Source organism: Loxodonta africana, chromosome 14, assembly GCF_030014295.1.
Source record: "Loxodonta africana isolate mLoxAfr1 chromosome 14, mLoxAfr1.hap2, whole genome shotgun sequence".
Lineage (NCBI taxonomy): Eukaryota > Metazoa > Chordata > Mammalia > Proboscidea > Elephantidae > Loxodonta > Loxodonta africana.
Window position 1 is genome coordinate 69838153 of NC_087355.1, and position 24573 is coordinate 69862725.

A 24573-nucleotide genomic window follows, 5' to 3' on the forward strand; every position below is an offset into this window, starting at 1 on the left:
TGACAGTGTGTAACTTCTGAGATTAGCTCATAAAAAGCACTGTGGCTTCCTCCTTGATCTCTCTCTTGATCACTTGCTCTGGGGGAAAGCCAGCAGCCAAGTTGTGAGACCGTATCAACCAGCCCGTGTGGCAAGGAACTGAGAACTCCTGTCAACAGCCAAGTAAGAAACCTTGTTAGAAGTGGATCCACCAGCCCCAGTCAAGCCTTCAGATGACGGTATTCCTGGCCCAGCATCTTGATTGCAACCTCAAGAGAAATCCTGATCCAAAGCCACCCATCTAAACCACTCCCAAATACATGACCCACCAAAAGTGTAAGACAGTATGTTTTGGGGTATAGAATCAAACTGATATACAGCAGTTGTTCAATAAATGTTTCATAAACACATGAAGTTCCTGAAGGCATCAAACACGTCTTCTTTCTATTTAACATAGTAAAATATCTAGCATAGCATATATTTTCCAAAGCATTTGCTGATTATGGATTGATAACAAGTGTAATGAAATAACTTTTGAATCACAGCATTCAAAAAGCATTCAATACTTGTCAAATAAATGGATAAATGCCTATAATGGTGAAAGAAAAAGGTCAAGTTCGTCAATGAATAAGTTAACCCCAAATGGGAACTATCTTCTGGGTATCACTTGGTAAAAGAAAAAAGGAATAAAAATCTAATTGTGCTGCCAGACTTCACCAAAACGAATTTTAGCTGGCTCCCCAAAATCTGATGCATTACTATCTCCACATTACAAGATGTATAAAAAACCTTTCAAAACCAACTAATCTTCCTGTTCTTCATCCACTAATTATTCCAGTAAATCTTGTTTGCATGTCTCTATCTCCAGCAAATTCAATTACCATGGACTCAACAATGACTAAACATTTCTTTAAAAACAAAACATCAATGGGTACTTTCATAATATTCATTGAGAAAGGTACCTTACCTTATTTTTTCTGTTATCATTATACTTGATTAAGTCTAAAATAAATGTTAAGACTTCTTTGGGACAGAGGTTATGAACATCTCTCAATAAAGCCATTGCTACTGGCATAGTCTGTAAAATATATATATACACATATTGTAAGCATATAATCTAATTCCGTCATTACTATAGTTCATTGAATTATATATAGAAAAAGTGTTACTCTAGAGCTGACATAGCTAACCTAAACCAAACCAAAGATCCCTAGCATTCAGCCCTGTTCACTTAAAACATATCCCAAAGCATTTTAACATAGAAGAGTTGAGTAGGAAAAGAAGGGAAGGGTTAAATGAATCAATGCACTCTGCAGCCCATGCACCTTGGAAAGTATATGTAACATAAATTATATAAATTCAGTTCTGCGTGCCACAGTGGAAAAGGTATGAGTTTTAGCAGTAGGCAGACCATTATTCAACTCCTCACTCTTGCACCTACTAAGCCGGATGTCTTTAACTAGTTGCTTACTGACTAGAAGCCACAGTTTCCTCACAACCATTCTGAGGATTAAATGATATAATGGCTATAATCATGTGGCATACAGTAGAGCTCAATAATCAGTCTTAGAAAATACTGATTCTCCCGTGCCACTCCCACTCTCGGCCTAAGGTTTTAGGAAAAATGGTGAATTATCTAAAATCCAGCTTAACTTTCTCCTTTTCAAATTCTCATAAACAACTTCTCTAAGGAGATAGAAACATGACTCATACACTCTGGTAACTTCTACTATTAAAATGAAGGTAATTAAACTCCAGGCAGAACAACAAATGAGTAGGTATCATAGTCCCCAGGAGACAGAGAGATTCCAACTAATCCCTCTTCTTACTTAAAACGACTACCCCCTCTAAACAGGGGGCTAGAAAGAGATGGGTCCTTTGCTCGCTCGAAGGGACAGAAGCTATAGGAGCAACAAGTTAGTGTTAATGCTCTAAGATCAGCTGAGGGACTCTTTTCCATAGAAATATCTGTTCTATGCTCACTCTGCCCTTTTGTGGCTCAAATTTTATTTAGGCACCAATCTTCTCTTTCTCCTGCCCACTAGAAGTATTAAATGAAAAAGTCTAAAAGTACCATTCTTCAAGCTTTTTCGACTGCAACCCACAGTAAGAAATATACTTTATATCCCAACCTAAAACACACATATTTTAGGTGCTATATAAACTAAAAAACTAAAGATAACAAGAGCAAAAACACACGTACCTACCGTCATCGCATGTGATACATTTTGATATTGCCTATTCAGTTTTCTTTTATATATAAATAAAAATAGTTGGTCAAAACTTGAAGTTAATTTCATGACCCTCTCACTAATGGGTCACAAGTGCCAGTTTGAAACAACGATATGTGGAAGCACAATGAAATACTGAAGGGAAGTGTTGAGTAGATAAAGAAACTGACTTGCTTCCATACCATGAATTAGTGTAATGGCAATAAGGCAGCTGAAAAGAGCATTTAAGAACGATCAAATATTCAGTTATTACATATAACATAATTGGATACCACCGGCTTCTAAGATTAAACCAATATTGCCTTTCAGCAAAGCTGAACCATTCTGAATCTGTTTTGCTGATGAAATTTACCATAAATGTATGACGATTTTCACTCAGTGCTGTTACACAATCCTTTTACCTTTCCCTCTGTATGTCTCAACTTGCCTGATTTCCCCCTTCAACATTCACTTGTTTTTCATCTGCTTTCCATCTGCCTCATAAAAAGGACTGTTCTTATGGTGTTTAAAATTAACCTCCCAAGCTATGCCCACACTCTACTAACAACTTCGGAATTTGCCCCATCATCTTTCTTTTCTACTTACTTTCTCCCACTTGATTATCTCATCTCTCCCTGTCCACTGGCTTCTTCCTGTGTGCCAGGCATGCTTTTCTCCATGTATGCAAAACAAAACAAACCCAAAATGTCCTTTTCCTCAATCTTCCTTTATCTTCAATATAGCCTCCTTTCTCATTCTCTTCAACACCAAAATCATGAAAGAATAGGCTTTATTTTCTCTACCTCAACTTCACTTCTTTTCCAGTTCAGTCTGGTTATCTGATTTCTGTCTTAACTATTATTAAATAACTCAAAAAATGTTACAAATTACTTCCAAATTACCCAGTCACTGACCATCCTGCCATTCCTATATTCCTTCCTAAAACAGTGACTCTCACCCACATATCACTACCACCATTTCCTAAATTACCATTTACAGAAAACTTATTATGTGATAAGCATAGTGTAAAAACACATTGCATGCTTGATCTTATTCTAAAAAGATAAATATTACAATTGAGTAAACTGAGGCTTAAAAGGTTAAGAAAGTTGTCCGTGTGCAAACGGCTAGTGAGCAACAGAGCTGGGACTGAAACTCAGATCTGCACCTAGAGTTCTATGCTTTATTGCTTATGATCATATAAACTGTCCATACTCTAGAAGGACTGCCATCAGAAGGACTTAAACCTCCATCCTCCATGTAACCAACCAAGAGGGCAATTTTTTCATTTCTAGTCTCTTTACTATTAGTATGGATAAAGAGATTTAGTTGCACACAGGCCACAAAATCAATGAGCAATTGCTTCAAGTTTTGGAAAAAACTGCAGAAGCAAAAAAAGAACAAAGAAAACTGTTTATAAGAACGTAAATGCACCATTATTTAAATAGCCCGCAAGTTAAACTGAGATATATAGACAGTGGAATAAAACACAATCACAAGAAAATTAGAAAGTAAACTGTACCTTCTGCAGAAAATAACTTTGAAAGCTCAAAAAGTTGTTTGTTTTCACAATGTTTGGACAAGTTTTACAACAAAACATTCTAGTGAAGAGTGACTTCATAGCTGGTGGTCCTGTCCACGTGCTCACCATTGAATTTGCAATCTGAATAATCAGAAAATGAAATCATTTCCATTACCATTACAACCAGTTCTAAATAAATAAAACAGCTTTCTAAACCTTATCAATACTACAATTTCAAATCTCGGAAATGTAATACTTTTTAGTCTTTCACCACCATTTCCAAAAAAATATACAAACTACTCACCGAAAAAAATTTCTTAATATGTGCCCTTTTTCTGTAAATTCTAAATTGCGGTAGTTATTCTTTTATGTTTTAAGGAAACATACGTTTGCAAAAAAAGGCTTCTGAGTAAGAAATGGTTTGTCTTTACTCACTCAGACAGATACAATTCTAACACATTTCCTCAGCAGAAGCATCATCACGGATTTTAGATCAGGTTTTCATTCTACTCTAACTGAAAAATAAGCCAAGTACAGCATTCCTATTTAAGTCTGCAAGAACACTTTATAAAAAATTCATATCTTGCTACAGATATTTTTACTGTATATAAAACACATCTGTCTAAAAAGAATAAAGTCATTATTGGTTTTAAATAATATATTCTATAATTTTATGGCTTTGCTAAGAATTCAGCATGCAAGAATCACAAAGCTCTTTATAGAAGCAATGAAATTATATCCTTAGAGGATGACTATTAAAGAAAATCAGTTTTCCCTCCTGTATCTGAGAAGCACATAGGAATCCAACTACTCACTTGTCATTAAAGATAAAACAAATCTAAGACATTATATTCCATTGCAACATTGGACAAATGGGTTTAGCAGTGAGGAAGCAAGGGAGTCACTAAATGGAAATGAACCTATTATCAAGATGCTTTTTAAATACCTGGAAACCAGTATTTCTGGCCAAATTTTTGTCTGCATTTTTCTGGTTTGCATTTGTTCTACCTTCAGTTTTTTTGAATCTGAAGAAAAATATTTAGTTTTCTTAATAAATTAATTTTCTAGCATGTTAAATTATAGCACCTATGATTTTAAATTATGTATTGGTAGTATTGATTGCTAGCCCAAATCAACATGAAACTATTACCACAGTAGTATAATTAAGATTAATTGATTTCACGTACTATAATGTAAACTATCATTTGAACCAAGGGATTTCTTACCAAATACATTTCTTGCTTTAAAAACGCTGTTTGTAATTCAATAAAACGATGAACAGTTCTCTTCAGTTTTAATATCTGACTTTTCAGTTTGACAATCAAAAAATTTTTGTGCACAGCTACTTTCAGACCAAGAGATGTTTCTTTCAAATCAGTCTTATTAAAAAGCATTTGGCAAAGCTTTCAAAGGACCAGCTACCAAGTAAATTTAAAGATTATGGTGAAGTTTAACTCATTTTCAAGGGTTTAAAAAAAAAAAATGCAGTAGTTACATTGTTTTTTTCTATTGTATGGAATCTCACCTTTGCAAGGCAGAAGCAAGCCGACATTCTTACTCGGTAGAAACACTGCTCTTGGTCTAATATGTCAGTGAGTGCAAGCCGAGATGCTGGAGTAGGGAACTTTTCCAAGGCTAAGATGGATTCTTGCTGTGCCACAACATCCCTCTCATAGCGGAGCTGGTACTGCCACATAAAATCTGCCTGTTCAAATTCTACCTTCCTCAGTACTGACATATCTGGGTCTATCCTTATCCACAGCAACGGGGAATCAGCACTGGAAGAAAAATACACATGTTAATTTTTTTTTAATTTATCATTCTATATATTTAGAAAGTAAAAACAAAGCATTTCTTAACCAGATGTCTCCTTTAGATGTGGTATTCAAGATTGCCTTAAGAGCTTTACTGTAGTCAAGTTTAAACACATTGACAATTTCACCATTATGTTTACTATATTTTAACTTTCTCACAATGTCTAATCTGTATCAGCCTTGCTGGAAAGATCTCCAAGGTTAAAAAGATAGTTATCAAACAGGATTTTGAATTCTTTATTTTCTGTCTGAAACCATTAATTTTGGGATTTTGATTTGTGTTCATGTGATATGAAAAACGTGAGGCCAAATACATTTAACTTCTACAGCCTGACAAGTGACTATGGCTGCAAATACCACCCTTCACTGAACATCAGTCTGTGACTAAGAAATGAAAGTATTTACTTAACTAAATTATTTTGTTTAGTTGCCTTTCAATACTTTTTTCTTTTTTTAATGTATCCCTCACGGTGACATTTTTAAAAAGCAAGGTTTGAACTCATAATGCGGGGTATATCATGAATTTATCCTCACATACTTCTCTAAGTAACAAGCACAGTTTTAAAAACCTAGTCTGTGTCAACACTTTCATCAAAAGAACACCACTTGGAATATTAATTCAACTCACCAAAACTACTGGGTGCTCACTACGGGCAAGGTACTTGCTATGAAGAAATTAAAATTAACACTGATTCTGAAGTAGACAGTTTGTATATAAACATTTTTGATAATTTGGCAAATAAATTAGTAAATATTTACAAATTTTTTACAAAAAACATAGGCACAGGGTGGATGGGTAAAATAAGACAGTTTCAGCTATACTACACTTAAAAATAGGAACACCATCAATAAATACTAGCACATAAAATTGAAGACAGTGGTTTTAAAATTGTATTTTGCAAACAGAAGTAGTCTCAAACTACCCTGGAGTCCTGGTCCAAAGACAAGGAAAATCAGTCTCAACTGGGAGCTCATTAAAAACGTAAAACATCAGGTCCTACTAGCGAAATACTAGATTAGAAACTGCATTTTAAGAAGACCCTGAAATGACTTGCATGCCCATGATAGTTTGGGAAGCACCACTCTAGAGGCCAACAGAGGAGCAAGAAAGCTGCCTAGTCAAGCTGTGCCTACCCCCACAATCATCTTGCTTTTCCTCCTAGTTTTACCGAGGCCAGGCCAGATTTATCTACTTGATTAATTATGGTTTTATATGCAATTTGTTTTTAATAAGGTTTCTGTTGCCTTTAAAAAGTTTTAAAAGCACCGATCTTGAGGCCAATCACTTTTAGAAAAGTTTAACAAGAAAAATGAGAACACAAAAAATACTGTTATCTTTAAACTTAGTAACTTACTCCATTGCAGAAAGATCCATGTCGACTTCTTCTCCATTCATCAGTGGAATTTTTTTCTTCTTATTTCTACATTTGAGGAAAAGTAAGTTTGAAAATTGTGAGATTTCCAATTTCAAACAAGAAAAAGAGCACCTAAAGATCAAATGAAGGATTCCAGGCAACATTAAAAGACGTCATAAGGAAGAAGAGATATCAAATACAATGGAATTTAAACACAACAAAAATCAATGTCTATTTTGAAGCTGGAGGGAATGAATATTGAAACTCTCTCATGATCAAAGTTTAACAAAAAGCAGAAATGTACAATTAAATGTCAACTTAAAACCCATTATGTTCCCAAGAACATGTAACTGTAATTTTATAAAAAAGAGGATCCATCGATAAAAAGAAATCCTTTTATAACAAATGTTAAAAAAAAAAAAAAGAGGCCTGATATAAGAGATAAATAATTCTAAATCATCTGCTATATGGACTGGTTACTGCAAGGCACTGTTCTATACATATGAAACAAAGCAAATGATTAATAACACATCTTAAGAGTATTAACATATATAAGATTTAAGAAAAGCAAAAACAGAAGCAACTGCTTCCATGTACATAAAACTCCTCTATCATAAAACCTAGAACATAACATACTAAAAACTTGAGTGAGGGCAAACAAAAACAAGAACACACAGCACAGTCTTCCTGTGTTCCTCACACCAAAGAATACCCAAGTGACATACTGTTACTATAGAGAAAAAAACCTGAGGAAATGTTATGAAAAAGGTAGCAGTCAGATGCTCCCATTTTTCAAGATGGATAGGACAAAAAGGAGATTTTACTCTGAATTAAGAAAGAATTTTCTCAGAGAAAGAATGACTACAGGAAGATTTCCAAATCAGGTTTTCTGAAGGCCTCTAGAATCAACAGACATCCCCTGTCTGAAATGACCTAAACATGATCATGACTATAAGATTCCTGTTCCTGAAATTTTAACATTGCTAAACATTCCTCCAGCAAAACACAGAAATGTTCTCATCTTTCACCGTTCAGGGTACATGCAAATGGCTGAGTTAAAAAGAAGAGATAAATGATAAATATATTAAATAAAACGTAAATTATGGGACATTTTTAAAGTAAACGGGCAACGTGCCTTTTAAAGACATAAAGAATGTTCTGTAGGGGCATGGTGATATAGAGAAAACGTAGAAAGACACACAGTAAAAAAGAAGCAGGGGCTTTTCATGACATATTCAGCTCCTTCCCCTATATGTGATTTTTTCATCATTTTCCCAATATTTCCTATAGATATTAATCCAACATGACTAATTAAGAATGAATCTAAGCTATTTGCTTTGAGTATTTCTTGGTTCAAAAAACTCAAGCTTCCATTTCCAGTAAGAAATGGATCCTCAAAGTCCTATCTTAAAAAAAAATTTATTCTAAGGATAAAAATGTCATCACAAACAGACAACAACCAAAGAATATTTGGCAACTTGAAGTAAAATGGAAAAGAAGATACTAGATAATATTTTCCCTATATAAAAAAAAAAAAAAATTAGGGTATAGGAGATTTTTAATTTGGCGTTTTAAAATGTGACTTGTAGTTCAATAACTTCAGTTTATAGTTACAATTGAAAGCCTACCTTCTGCTTTTGGAATGGCAGGGTATATCATGTTTAAGGCTGTTTTCTTCAATTTGCAATGTATGATTGAAGGATCCATCTAACTCTTGCACTGTCACTTTAAGTGGCCCCTTTAAAAAGAAACAATGTTCAAAGGCAGCAATAGAAAAATTCCAATACGTATACTAATGTGTAAAACTAAAATCCACTGCCTTTGAGTCAATTCCGACTCATAGCAACCCTACAGGACAGAGTAGAACTGTTCCAAGGGGTTCGCAAGGCTATAATCTTTACAGGAGCAGACTGCCATATATTTCTCCCACAAAGCAGCTGGTAGGTTCAAACCGCTGAGTTTTCAGTAAGCAGCTCGCTGCTTTAACCACTGCACCACCACGGCTCCATGCTTACATATAACCAAACCAAACCCATTGCACTCGAGCTGATTCCGACTCATAGCAAACTCACAGAACAGAGTAGAACTGCCCCATACGGTTTCCAAGGAGCGGCTGGTGGCTTCAAACTGCCAACCTTTTGGTTAGCAGCCAAATTCTTAACCACTGTGCCACCAGAGCTCCATGTTTATGTATACAGGTATAGAAATCAAGGTATAATACCATACAAAATATATATCTAGAGACACGGAAAGGCTCATAACGAATTCATAGGACAGAGTAGAACTAACTGCCCCATGGGGTTTCCAAGGAGCAGCTGGTGGATTTGAACTGCCGACCTTTTGGTTAGCAGCCAAGCTCTTAACCACTACATCACCAGGGCTCAACACTTATGTATACAGGTATAGGAATTAAGACATAAAATAATACTATACAAAATGTGTATCTGGAGACACAGAAAGGCTGTTACCGCCGAAGGACAGTAACTGGGAGGATTTGAGCGCACTGCAGCTATAACCGCTCTTACCTTTCATTGACACTTGGTGATTTCTCGATTTCATTTTCTGCAAACAAAACCTCATTATAAATCTTCCAACCACCTTCCCATCCCTAAGTACTTCCTATGTTGAAATTAGAAGACAGCAGTGCAAAAGACTACTTTGGAAAAAAAAAACTTACCACATATTTCTGAGTTCCAGGAGATGTATAATCTTGTTTTATTTCCAATTCCAAGACATTTCGTTTTCTATTAAATGCAAAACTTCCATAAAATTTTACCACTCCACTCTGGTCTCTGAAGAACTGTAAAGGAATCTTTACATAATGAAATGAGTATGTACTAACCAAAATAAGTTATTCACTACAGTAATAATGATTTTCAAATGCATCTCCAAGAATTCAAAGCTTGAGAAGCATACTTCATTGTAAACCAGGTGGCAAAGTATTTAAAATTCTTGTGGAAATGTTTCCCCAGATTCCAGTAACATTTCTGAAACATTAAGAAATTTGTGTTTTGAGAAAAGCAAAACTACTCTACTAGGTTATTAATATAATAGTGCTTTAAAATGCAAAAATTACAAAGTTCCAGTATACCACTCAAGTTGTGCCAACTTCTAACTGCATCTAAAAGCCATCAGACCATTGCATCTTACAAGTAATCCTACAGCCCTGTCTGGTGGATTATTTACCTCCACCACCATCAAACCTGTTGCTTTACTCACACACTAAAAAGTACGTCAAATTAGGCCAAATTTTAAATAGACCGATACACATGTATATCTCAATGATCAGCAGGCACCTTAGAGGAAATAATTCATGGTTCATGGTTATTTCTAACATTATTTAGGAAGGTAAAGAATCATGCCCTCTTTAGTCCAGGAACTACTTGGAAACTCTATGGGGCAGTTCTGCTCTGTCCTATAGGGTAGCTATGATTCGGAATCAACTCGACGGCACCAGTTTTTTTTTTTTTACTTTGTTAAACTGATACTGAGAAGGATACACCCACTGCTTTATTAAAGGCTGGATGTCTTTGCCAGAAACATTGGAGATGGATTTCAAAAACCCAGATGTGGAAACCAACATCTGACTCCACATATGTGACTGGAACTTCTGAGATGAAGCAGTACTAGCCAGACTTAGCAGTTTATTGAAAACCTGTAAGGACAAAAGTATCAATTAGTAAGGTCAATAATATATATTGCTTTAAAGTCTGTACTGGACATACTTTGCACAATAACATTATTATAGTCAATAAAAAACCAAAAAACCAAACCCACCTCCGTCGAGTCAATTCCAACTCATAGCAGCCCTATAGGACAGGGTAGAGCTGCCCCATAGAGTTTCCAAGGAGCGCCTGGCAGATTTGAACTGCCGACCTCTTGGTTAGCAGCCATAGCACTTAACCACTACGCCAACAGGGTTTCATTATAGTCAATTGAAGACAATAATTTCATTTTTCTACATAATGTTCCAGTTAAAAGCTACTTAGAAATAGAAACATGTAAAAATTTAAACAAATTAAAACCATTTCTCCTATGAACTTTACTGAATTTTAATGACATATGGGAAAAACAAAGAGTTCTGTTTATTAATAATTAAAATTAATATTATAATTAACAATTATAATAAACAATGTAATACCTATAATTTATTGTACTATGAGCTTTACAGAGAATCTAAACATTATTTAAGAAGTTGAGAACACTCATTCGGATTTATACCACTACAAAAAGTTGAATGGCCCTTTATGAACCACCTCATTTAATATTTTGATTCTTTATTCTAAATGCAAGGTCAAAGAGGATTAAAGAAACTTAATGTTAGGACAAACTTAAAATGCTCTTTAAAAAGATTATGAAGTTATTTTTCACCCACCTCTATGATTGTTATCAATGAAAAAAAATACTAAACATTTATAATACAGATGGTTTCTACTATCTTAACTATTTACACCAAAACTTGCTTAAAATATGTGGCAGAATTTGGCAAAATAGTAAAATTAAACATCTTTTAAATTAATTTGCCTTTTTCCATTGAATAAATATACTGAAAACATTTCTAAATGGCACAACATCCTTAATATCAGCATTCTAAGGAATGCAGAAAACAAAATCATGTGCATAAATAGGTTTTACTTTTATCACATTCTTATTTCATTTTCATAATAATCTTTGGCTAAGTGGCACAAGTACTGATATTTTACATCTGATGAAATGCAAACAACAAAAACAAAACCCCACAGTTACATAGTGGCCAAAAAGCTAATTAATGACAGAAATCAAACCATAAACCTAGGTGTTCTGTGTAAGATAATACACATACAGAACAAACCTTTCTTTACCATTGTTAAGTTCTTAATTTTAACACTTACTTGTAACATAAATTCCATACTGATCCTATTTTCAATCAGTCTCATCACAAGGTGAGCTTTACACTGGAACATGGTGTAATATTCCCAGGATAGCGTATGTGGATGCTTTATTGAAAAGTGTAGATGTGATGCTGGACTAAAATATATAGATTTATTTAATATAACAAATTTGAACATTAAATAAGCAATAAATTTCATGGCTATAACAAAACAATAAGTCAAAATCTCATAGCAACTCAAAATGCAAAGACCTAAATGATAAAGTTAAACCTATAAAGTTTCTGGAAGATAACATGGGGACAAACATTATGGGACTTACCATATTTTTATGTAAATAACGTTTGTTTGCTAATCGTGCCCTCCCCCGAGAGGTATTTTCGTAAGTGCAGCAATGCCAATTTTTTTTTAATGCTGCTATAAAAAAAAATTAGCATAGCGAGCTTATGATAATAACTTACGAGGGGAGGGGACGGATGGCAAACAAATATAGAAGGCACACATTATTTGTGTAAAAATACAGTTGTTTTCTTCAGAAACAGACTATCAACAACTCAAAATGCAAAAACAACAGAAGACAAATTAGATAACTGGGGCCTAATAAAAATTAAATACTTATGCTTGTCAAAAGACTTTATCAAAACAGTAAGAAGAGATCCTACCAACTGGGAAAAAATCTTTAGCGATGACATGTATGATAAGGATCTAATCTCTAATATATACAGAAAACTTCAACAACACAAAGGCAAATAATCCAATAAAAAATGGGCAAAGGACACGAAAAAATACCTCACCAAAGAGGACATTCAGGTGGCCAATAAACACATCAAAAGATGCTTGCAATCATTACCCATTAAAAAAAAAAAAAAATTTTTTTTTTTGAGAGATGCAAATCAAAACTACAACGAGATACCATCTCACCTCTGCAAAAATGGCATTGATCAAAAAAAACAGAAAACAAATGCTGGAACTCTTATACACTGCTGGTGAGACCGTAAAATGGTACAGTCGCTACGGAAAACGGTACGGTGCTTCCTCAAAAAGCTAGAAATAGGAATACCTTATGATTCAGCAATTTCATTCCTAGGTATATACCCTAGAGGTCTAATAGCAGTGACAGGAATAGACATACACACCTATCTTCATTGCAACATTATTCACAATAGCAAAAAGACAGAAACAATCTAAGCGTCCATCAACGGATGAATGGATAAACAAACTGTGGTACGCACATGCAACGGAATACTATGCTGCTATAAAGAAAAATGATGAGTTTTCAAAACATCTTTTATAACATGAATGAATCTGGAGGACATAATAATGAGTGAAATAAGTCAATCTCAAAAGGAAAAATATTGTATGGTCTCACTTTTATAAAAAGACAAGAATAGTAATACATACAAAAAGCAATGTCTTTTGGTGATTAACAAGTATGGCAGGGAGAGGAAGGGAGAATCACTTTCTAAATAGCAGACACTTGTTGTTATTTTTGGTTATGGGAAAGACAATACTGAATATGGGTGAAGTCTGCACAATTTGACCAAGGTAAATGATGACACTAAGAAGTACACAAGAATAAGAGATGATTTTGGTAAATGTTGTAACATATACAATCATGTAACAACACTAATAACAACCAAAAAATACATGTGTGGTTAAATAGGTAGATATGTATGCGTATATGCGTATAGGAAGGCACGTGTGAGTATATAGGTGTACATGTACAGGAGTATCTGTAGGCATATATATGTCTATGTGTAAGTATATATATATTCATGCTGCATATATATTCATATATATAATAAAGCACATGGGTCACAGTTATGGAGGCTTCATATACATAACCAAATATCTTGAGGGATTGGTTTACTGGGTTTGAAGACTCAGGACCATAGTCTTGTGGTACAACTCAGTCAACTGACATTAACATATAACGTTCTACATCCTAGTTTAGCAAGAAGCACCTGGGATCTTAAAAGCTTGTGAGCAGCCATCTAAGACACATTTACTGGTCTGTACTTGTTTGGAGAAAATGAGAAAGAAGGAAATCAAAGACTCAAAGAATGGGAGACAGAATGGGAGAAAAACGTAGAACAAAACTCAAATTCTTAAAATAGGCCAGACTTACTGGACTAACAGAGACTAGAGGAATCCCTGAGACTATCGCCCTGAGATACCCTTTAAATTTGGAACTGAAATCACTCCTGGAGATCACTTTTCAGCCAAATAACAGACTGGCTTATAATATAAACATCATCCACGAGTACTGTGCTCCTTTAAATAATGATCTATCAGAGCCCTGGTGGCACAGTGGTTAAAGTGCCTGGCTGCAAATCGAAAGATCAGCAGTTTGAACCCATCAGCCACTCCACAGATAAAAGATGTGGCAGTCTGCTTCTGTAAGATTTTCAGCCCCTGAAACCCTATGGGGCAGTTCTACTGTGTCCTATAGGGTTATTATGAGTTGGAATTGACTCAACGGCAGTGGGTATGAGGCCAAATGGTCAACATTTACCCTAAAGCAAACATAAGAAGGTAAGGGCGGAGGGCAGAAGGGGCGCGCACGGGGAAGCAAGATTAATGGAAACAGAACCAAAACAGAAATAATAAGAATGCTAATGCATTGTGAAAAATGTGAACAATGTTACTGAACAGTATGTACAGAAATTGTTAAACGGGAATCTAATTTGCTATGTAAACTTTTACCAAAAACACAATATTTTAAAAAAAAAAAAAACCTTCACAGCAATTGCATTAGTATGAGAGCAAGAAAGACTAAGAATAAACTTAACTGAAAGAAAATAACGAAATTTTAGTAAAAGGCATAAAGGAAAACTTGAATAAATGGAGACACATGCCAAGTACCTAGACAGGAATACATAATACTGTAAATAGTGAAATACAAAATACCGAAAATATTTCAATTCATCAATAAAATCAATACAATTCCAATCAACATCCCAGTGTTAAAGCATGCATAAAAAATACATTTAAGATGGAATACATATTTAACATATCAAGCAAAAACAATTATAAAAGTACTAGAAGAAAATAAAGGAAAAAAATTGTCTTCATAATTTTGGGGTAGAAAAAATAAAATTCAAAGACAAAGATGATACGAAATTTTGATATGGTGAAAGAGATCATCAGTAAATTAAGAAAAGGGCACAGTCTAATAGCAAATATTTATGACATATATTAACATTTAAGTTGCATATCATAAGCATGAGCTTATCAATGCATTGAATACCAAGATCTAGCAGCTGGTCTATGAGTGCAAAGGATATTTTAATACATCTGCAACGGTATAACGGAAAATATTCACGATTTCTATTACTGACAATAGTCATCACATATAATAGAAACAGTAAACTTACTGAAAGGAGTAATGAAAATATTGCCAATGTTCGCGGCATCAATATTATTACATACTATTACCACTTACTTCTTTGACTTTGTGTGGGTTTCAAAATACATACAAGTGATGCTATAACAGTGATTCCTTAAACAAGGTTTATAATATTGTCTCTGAAAAATAAACATACTTATCCTTCTCCTTCCCGCCACCAAAAATGGGGTGTAGTAAAACTCCACCAGTCTTCAATTCATATGCCACTATTTTGTCTAGTTCCTAAAAAAGATATAAAAGTAGGAACCAATGAAAATATTTTTCACACATTCAATTTCAGAACTGACTTGTGATTCTCATTTCCTGGAATCAGAATATAAATTCCTTAAAATTAATCAAATGTATGTATTTTGAGAGTAGATCAGGTACTTTTAATAAACAAAGCAGACTGCACAGCTAGCTAATGAGAGAGCCAAAAAGCCTTCTCTACACTGTGACTTCAAGGCTGGCCAGTAGCCCGGCAACTTCTTCTAATGGCCCTTCCCAACCTCTCTGACTAATGTTCCAAGTCCATTTCTTCCTTCTCTATATTTTGCTTCTGGTGGGGGATTTAAGCAAGTAAAAAGATATGGGGATAAAATTATTTTAGAATTCATCATTTTAAAACTTCTAAACTCTTCTTCTAATAGATCAAGGTTTTAAAAAAAAAAGGTTCAGTGAAGAAAACACAATAAAGCAATTGTGCTGGAAATTCATGACTAGTTTAAATAACATGGGTGCAGCACTGTTGTTAGCTGCCACCATGTTGTCTCTGACTCATGGTGATTCTACATATAACAGATTGAAATGGTGCCCAGTCCTGCGCCATGTTTACAATTGCTGGCATATTTGAGTCCAGTTGGACAATATTCCGTTCTGACCCATAGCATTTCTATTGGCTAATTTCAAAGTCAACCGCCAGGTCTTTCTTCCGTCTCAATCTAAAACTCTGCTGAAACTTGCCCACCATGGGTGACCCTGCTGGTGTTTGAAGTGCCGGTAGCACAGCTTCCTGCATAATAGCAATAAACAAGCCATTAGAGTATGACAAACTGACAGACAGTGGTGGCAACGCAGCATAAAGAAGTGTTAGAAAGCATATTAAGATGGTTAAAGGCCAGATTTAAATCCAGACTCTATTACTAGCTGTGTAACTTCGGCCAAATAATTTAACCCCTCTGTGCCTCAGTTTTCTCACCTATAAAATGTGAATAATAACAAGGTTGTTATGAGGATTAAGGAGCCCTGGTGGCAGAGTGGTTAAGCATTCAGCTGCTAACCAAAAGACTGGCAGTTCAAATCCACCAGCCATTCCTTGGAAACCCTATGGGGCAATTCTACTCTGTCTGTAGAGTCATTACGAGTCAGAATCAACTCAACAGCAATGGCTTTTTGGTTTTCATGAGGATTAAATGAGTTAATATTTCTAAAACTTTTCTAATAGTGCCAGGTATACTGTTAAGTACTACATATTATTTTTTTTTCCTCTTTTCTACCAGTTTACAAAATGAAGAATGGATTCTTCCAGTTATAGGTGTATGAATCCTTCAATAGTTCTAGATGCTTGAAGTCTTTTACAATTAACTTGATAGCTTTCCTGAGTTTAGGCTTGGATGATGAAAATGAATGAGAAAAGGGGAAGATGATTAATAAAAATATTAAAGAGTGAGATTTTTCCACCTGGGAAGAAAAAAGCTAAGCGTAAGATGATTAAAACGCCTATGAACAGAATGGCCTAAATGAGATACAGTTTATTTTGGGGGGAGTGGGGAGTCAAATTCTTAAATGGTAGGAAAAAGATATGCTATGGCAATGAACATAACTGCATTCGAGGACTAGCCGGCCTATAAGCACTTAACTATGTACAAGGCACAGCGCAGCGCACATTACATGTATAATACCTCACAACCCCTCCTCCTGGGGTAGACACTATTACTCCCTCTTACACAAACGAGGCTTGGAAAGATGAACCGAAGTCACAAAGCTAGTAAATGTATGAGGGAGATTCAAAAGTAAGCAATCTGACTCCAGAATCTGTGTTGAGTCTAACTGAATTTCAGAAGTACACAGTTATAAATGACTACTGTGGGGATCTGGAATATATCTACAGGCTAATTTGATGGTAAAAAGCCTAAACACTCTCCCACTTCAAAAAAGAGACTGGGAGCCAACACTGACCACGGTAAGCAGTTAAAATAGGCCATTAGTGTTACTTAAGTAAAGTGATTCCCATTTTGCTGTGTAAACTTATGAACTTTAAAATGACATTTTTATAAGTACTTTACAGTTATTAAAAATAAAGGGCACACGACTTGGAAATTAGTAGAACACTAACATGTCTTACTGACTCATAAGTGGATAATGGATCTCTTACCTCTTTAATCCAATGGCGGTACTCATTAACACCAAAAGTTTTTTTCATCCAAAGTCCATAAATATAGCCTGAAATTCCTTTTAGAACCCATTCATCAGACCTAAACAAAAAGGCAAAATATAAACTTCTTTTAATCAAAAAAGTCTTCAGATGGAGCCGAAGAGGATAATGGAACAAGTGCAGTATTTACTTCTTGGCTTTTGTAAAGCAAAATGAAGTTATTAACAAATTATTTGATTTTCCCACTTCCTCTGGCCAAGCTGACTAGTTCTACTTTCTTCCTCACATCTGGCTTTACCTTTAACTGTAAGGCTGCCTTGGAATTTTATTTCAAATATAATTTACCTATGTATGCGCTGTACTCTGGCAATGCTGGTCCCTTTTGCCCAACTCTACCTTCACGTTGTCTGCCTCTAAGGAAATACCTGCCCACAGCCAGGATTATACTGCTCAATCCTTGAAGTCCGCTTCTACTATTGCCAAGCTTATGCATAGTTGTCAATGGCATTAAAAGACCTATTATTTATTTACTTGATATATTTTTTGGTTTCTCAAGAGGAAAGATATTTAACACCACTCATTCATTTATTCATTCACATTTTCATTCAAACACTTTGCCTATCATGTTCCAGGCACTATTCTTTAATGAAACTATGTGTAATCTTCGGAAAATTACACATCAGAGGCCTTACCCTCTCCTTTCTCACCTCTAGTAAAAAAAAGAAAAAAGAAACGAAGATTTACATACTGTATATAGCACAGAATATTCACAATTACAATTTGTAATCTTAAGGGAATTTTTCCTCAAATCCATCATAAGTTAATAATAAAAAAAAAAAAAAATGGTTTTACTTCTCGCTTCTTTCAAGTAAATTGGTACAAAGCTGAGCACTGGCAGATAAATACCCACATCGCTGTCACTACTATTATTCTGCCTTGAACATTACCAACTGCCTTGAATGCATTAGCATTCTCACTACAGTTTTCTATTTCAAGCCCTTATATCTATAACATTCATTTAGTTCTTTAAGAAATTACTGCTATCAAAATTATTCTTACCTCAGTCTTAAATTACAGGATTATCATATTGACTTCATGGCCAAAAAGCTGGAATGAAATTTATATTATTTTTCTTTAAGTAAATATAGAATCATGCCTTTTAAATGAACTATTTTTTTAGGCAAAGGTCAGCCTACACGACACTAATAAATTTTTCAGATTTTTTTCCTCAGTAGTTGTAAACTTTGAAGTTACTCACCAAGACATTCTAGATATGAAACATCCAAAAAACTGCTGGGCCAAGGACTGGGCTAAACACCTTCTAGTCAAAGGTGTCTCATCTATAATCATGGCACTGTGTAAAAGATTTGTGCTGGAATTTAAAAGACGATAAAGGTAACTATAACCAAGAAACAAATAATTATTCAGTTAAAATAACATAATTACACTTTTAAAATAGCAGGATATAAGTAAGATATACCAAAAACCAAAACCAAACCCACCGCCATCAAATCAATTCCGACTTATAGCAACTCTAAAGGACAGAGTAGAACTGCCTCATAGGGTTTCCAAGGAGCAGCCGGTGGATTCGAACTGCCTGCCTTTTGGTTAGCAGATATAGCTTTCAACCACTGCACCACCAAGGCTCCAAGTTAGATATAAAAGAGAAAAATCGGAATATCCCTCCAAAGAGCTTTCTCATTTTTTTTTAAATTTAGCTGAAATTCATTGTCATTATGACTTTTGCTTAAAGTAAGGAACATAAATAAAAATAGCTTTTGTTGGTCAGGAAACCCTGGTTGTGTAGTGGTTAAGTGCTACAGCTGCTAACCAAGAGGTTGGCAGTTCAAATCTGCCAGGCGCTCCTTGGAAACTCTATCGGGCAGTTACACTCTGTCCTATAGGGTCGCTATGAGTTGGAATCGACTCGATGGCAGTGGGTTTGGTTTTTTTGTTGTTGTTGTTGGTCAGGGTAGAAGGACATCATTAATGAAACTGATCCTCATACAAAGGCTCTTCTATTTCAAAAATCCTTCCCGATAATAACTGTTAACTCGGCTGTGCCCTATTATTTACTTTCAAATACCTTATCCAGTCAGACCTTTCTAACAATACACTAGAAAAGGCAGGGACAGCATTATTATCCCCATTTTACAGATGAGAAGATTTATATCCGGCAAAGGTAAAATGACTGGGCCTGAGACATAAAACTTCTAAATCTGGAATTATCCAAAGGAAGAAGAAGAGGGAGAGAGAGAAGATGGCAGGGCAGGAGGGAAGAAGGAAATTCTTTTTTTGACTCAAACAAATTTCTGATGATCTCAGTAAATTTTTAAATAATGCTAGAAAAAAAGAGAAAAAAAAAGCACTAGCTATTCATATAATAACTTCTATGATTTTTTTAAAAAATGCATAAACAGGAAAAATTAAAAGAAATATGCAAAATATTAATATCAGTTAATTCTGGATGAAAATAATATGAGTTTTTTGGGTTATTCAAAAAAATTTTTTTTTTACACAGTTATACGTTTTAATTTTAAAAAGAGCTAGAAAGATTTTTCTACAAAGCCAACCACATCTAAACGAAAGAAAAAAGTTCAAAGCTCATCTAAAAATTGTTCACAAAATAAATAACTTTTCTTTATATCATCATCCTAATGCAGGTGTTTCAAATTTGCAGACAGACCAACCTAAAAATGCTCATGGAAGCATAGGCAGCCACTTCAACGTAAGCCTCATCGATGAATACAGTTTTAAAACAAGAGTACGGGTATCGACATGTAAGAATTTCCTCATAAAACTCAAAGACTTCATGAAGATACGACGTGGTATGTTTAAGCAATGGAAGAAGCTGGGGTAAACAAAAATGAGTAACCTGAAAATACAAAGCACGGAGAAAAACCATTTAAATGGAAGAGTTAATTTTAATATTCCTAAATATCTCAATTATAAACAAATGTTCATGTAAATTTTTTTTTTTTTACAAATTTTATGATGCTAAAAAAAAATATTGTAAAATTAATGACTATTTTTACTGACCATGTTAACAAAACATTCATTGTACTTAAAAATTCATGACGGATTACAAGCCTATAAAATGTCTAAATTCACTGAAAATTTAACTTTGGTTCAAAATTAAAATTTTTTCTGCAAATATATACATAAAAACATTTAATATAGCTTCTATTCATAAGTATCTTACCTAGTGAATAGTGCACATGTCATAGTACTAGCTTAATAATTAAGTAAATGTTAACTAAACTATCTTCACTGAATATAAAGAACAATTATTATAGTTTTCCTCTAATATCTTAACTACATACCAGAAGCTGTAGGGAGACTGATTAACAAGAAATGCCTGCAACAGAAATAGTAACTCTGATTTTATTACCAGGTTACATCTCACCTCGGACATGGACACACAAACATCACATACTGCGTCATATTATGGCTCTACGTTAAACCAATGGCACTGACAATGACAGAGATCACTCTGACTAGAATGACTCAGTAAGGTTTCATTCAAGAGGCTGAATGTGAAAGAATCCTTTTCAGTTGGACAAGTTGGAAGGTTAAGAAGGGGAAAAAGGGTATCCAAGCAGAGTCAAAGATAGGAAGAAATAAGGTATGATCAGAGAAATATGTGTAAATTATTCTAAGTGCGGAAAAGGCTAGAAACGAAAATTAAGATAAAATTCTGTAAGAACTTACAAGTCCTTCTAAAGAGTTCTGATTACTGCAGGACTGTAGAAGCAAGGAAAGTTTTTAACATATGATTAAAGTTATTCTGGAACATTGTAAAATGAGCAGATAAGAGACCACCGTAATAGTGGGGAATGAGCTTCTATGAATTATTAATGGTCAGGGCCCAAATAGCATCATGATTAACATACCTCTTTATACATGAACAAAAAATAAAATACTGCTCATCAAAAAAAGATTCACTTTCAGACAAATCTACACAATAGCAAATGTACTGATAACGCTGGTAACAACTATTGTCTATTTGAGACACAGAGAGACAAAGTCGTGGTCTTGGTATTCAAGAAAACACTGCTTGACTATTATTTACTTTACTCCCTTCCAACAGCTCAGAATAGGAAAAAAACTTTTCCGAAATACAAATTACATACTAATCAAAAAATAGCGATTTTCAAACTGATCATTTGCTAAAGATAAAGTTCACTGCCAATCTTATCAGTGGATACACTTTTAAAAGAGTCCATATTAGAGCAGCAGAAGCAAACCATTCACAAAACATTTTGAATCTTCTCCATGAGTGATTTTATCAATCTCGTGAATTTCCGGGAAGGGAGACAGATGAGTTCACAGATAGTCTTTCTACACCTGGTTCTCCTCAATTTTTTGCTCACATAACTGTAAGAAATGCTGCTGAGATATACATAGTCACAGTATAAGCTTTCAATATAAAAACTTTACACTGAAAACATAAAAGACCAATGTTGTTGTTAGGTGCTGCTGGGTTGGTTCCAAGTCATAGCAGCCCTAGGTACAACAGAACAAAGCACTGCCTGGTCCAAAAGACTCATAGTAAATAAAAAGACAGCCATTCAAGTGTTATTTTATATAGGTATAGAGGCTAATACAGTCAACAACCAATGAATCACTTTCTAACCACAAAGAAGTCTCATACCTGGGAAGGCCAAAAAGTACTATTTGGCCTATCAATTGGTATAGGAATTGTGACAAGATATAGGATGGGAGGAAACTATAAGACGCCTAAGTTAAACCTGAAAGAAACTTTCATGAGTGTGCGGATCAGAATTCTAACCCTACCTAAGGCTTTTCTTTTTTCCTCTGTATATGTTGAAGTAAGATGAAATCTTGCTCTGTAATTTTGAAGTGGCAGTATTTCAAATTCCAGAGGTGGAAACAGAACATTCATAAACATATGCCAAACAAGATGACAATAATAATGACAAAATTCGTAATCAAGATAGACTTGATCATCCTTTGGAATGCTAAAATAAGCCCTCTGTCAAAAAAGACTGGAAATTTTAGTGTGACATTTAAAAGGAATTCATTTAAGAATTCACATCATTAAATACATCAGTTAAAAAACATTTTCTTCCTAGTGATGTGCTTGATAGTTAAATGAACATTTAAGAAAGACTAAGATGTCATCAATAGCCTCCTTTTATTGAGAGTGGAAGGTGGGATGAGGATAAAGGGGAAGAAGATACAACCTACCTCATGCATATATGGATCTACAAGTATTTCAAAAGGTCCAATGGCCAAGGAGATGTTTGATGCTGCTGTTGGAATGGTAAGCATGTAATGGAAGGTCTTCTTCCTCATATCATGAGTATACACTGTCTCCACCAAATCGCCATTGGAAACAGCCACCATTGCAGCATCTACGGTAAATTCTAATTTCCATGTACATAATTCAGAGTATGAATCAACACACGGGAACCAAAACCTAGAAAAAAGATTGACAGTAAATACATTGAAAGCGCACCCTATATTGTCTTCTCCACCGTAAATGATTTTAACATGTCTAGGAAATACACAAAAAGAAACTTTAGCTGTTTGACTACTGAGGCTTTCTGTTGTGTAACTTGAAAGAATCTGATTTTTAAAAATCTGTTTCCAAATGTTATTTAGCAATATTAAGGAAATATATCATGCGATACTTCCAGCTAAACTCTAAAAATGTAACTCTTATTTCCTATTTTTAATTAAAAAAATTTCAACTTCTATCTTCACATTAGTCAATTTATACATAGCATTCATTTCCAGAGACCAAAAAAGCTTATAATAAAGCTTTATAAAACACAATTAATATTCAGAATCTATCCCATAAGTTAGGAAACTGCTTTTCTGGAAATATTTAATACATTTATATAAATTCAAACTGAGTGCTGGTAAAGCCAAATATGAAATTTCTATTCGATTTTCTTTCAATTAAGGTCAGTTCTTATTATGTGCCAGGGTTTGTACTTAGTACTGAAACACAAAAAAGTATAAGACATCATCCCTGCCTCAGAGGAGTTAATAGTTTGAGGAGAGTACACATATAAAATATTTCAATAATGTGATAAATGGTGGATGACCAAGGAGAGTAGTAAAAAAAGAAAGTGTAAATTCCTCTTTTAAGAAGACTAGCTGAAGAAGAAAAGAAGATCAAAAATCTATGAACTACAGAGCTATGGGCAACTTTCTGTGTGTTTTACTTCAATATACCAAACCAAAAAAAAACCCCAAATCTGTTACCACCGAGTCGATTCTGACTCATAGAGACCCTACAGGACAGAGTAGAAATGCCCCATAAGGTTTCCAAGGAGCAGTTGATGGATTCAAACTGCCAACCTTTTGGTTAGCAGCCGAGCTCTTAACCACTGCACCACCAGGGCTCCTACTTCAATATAAAATTTTTTTTTAAAAAGGAAAAGAATCAAGTGAGACGATTATCTTGAACAGTAGACTTGAAGACAAATATTGGTTAAGGGGAAAGAATCAGGAGAGAGAGGAAAAGGGAAGACACAGGAGAATGGAGGAATGACTGATGGAACAAGGTTTACAAGAGGTGGAAGAGGTTTGAGTGATTAAGCTGGTACTTCTCATTTTACACTAAATATGTGTGCACATACCTAGAAAAAATGCAATGGAAATTTGAAATATGTAAGAATTAAAAATCTACCTTGTGGAATTTTGATACCCACAGGAGAAAACATGAGCGCCTCTCTCAGCCATGCTTCCCTCTATACTGGGTACCACAAAATGAAGACCTCCTTTTGGCTGATCCAAAGAGAAATTGATGTGTATCTTCAGGACCTTTAACTCTGTAGCAAATACATACACACATACATTGATACATAAATACATAAGTAAATAACAGTGGTCTCTATATATTTAATAAGCACAAAGACTGACACTGGACATAAAATGGGAATCAAGAACTCAGTTTTACATGAAAAAACACCCTTTACCATAATTTAGGCCTTTCACCATCCTCTTCACCTGTTTTAACTCAATAGCCTGCCTCCACTGATATCCCTACTTACAATCAATTCTCGTCACTGCTAGCCGTGTTTTCCCA

The 24573-nt window shown here is 34.6% G+C and overlaps 1 protein-coding gene across 3 annotated transcripts in view; it reads right to left on the reverse strand.

Moving 5' to 3' along the window:
- Positions 1 to 24573, reverse strand: part of TAF2 (TATA-box binding protein associated factor 2) — an 89875-nt gene that overhangs the window by 46870 nt on the left and 18432 nt on the right. For 2 of the 3 annotated variants that reach the window (XM_064268012.1, XM_064268013.1), the window contains exons 5-18: positions 24175 to 24316; positions 22722 to 22953; positions 20201 to 20385; positions 18769 to 18882; positions 17511 to 17610; positions 15294 to 15379; positions 11752 to 11887; positions 10381 to 10535; positions 9558 to 9672; positions 8509 to 8618; positions 6881 to 6946; positions 5237 to 5489; positions 3712 to 3852; positions 947 to 1057 (exon numbers count right to left, since the gene is read on the reverse strand). In XM_064268012.1, the coding sequence (XP_064124082.1) occupies positions 947 to 1057; positions 3712 to 3852; positions 5237 to 5489; positions 6881 to 6946; positions 8509 to 8618; positions 9558 to 9672; positions 10381 to 10535; positions 11752 to 11887; positions 15294 to 15379; positions 17511 to 17610; positions 18769 to 18882; positions 20201 to 20385; positions 22722 to 22953; positions 24175 to 24316 (1946 nt within the window). Of the gene's footprint in view, positions 1 to 946; positions 1058 to 3711; positions 3853 to 5236; positions 5490 to 6880; positions 6947 to 8508; positions 8619 to 9557; positions 9673 to 10380; positions 10536 to 11751; positions 11888 to 15293; positions 15380 to 17510; positions 17611 to 18768; positions 18883 to 20200; positions 20386 to 22721; positions 22954 to 24174; positions 24317 to 24573 lie in introns of those variants that run through there. The other variant, XM_064268014.1, reaches the window with a different exon arrangement.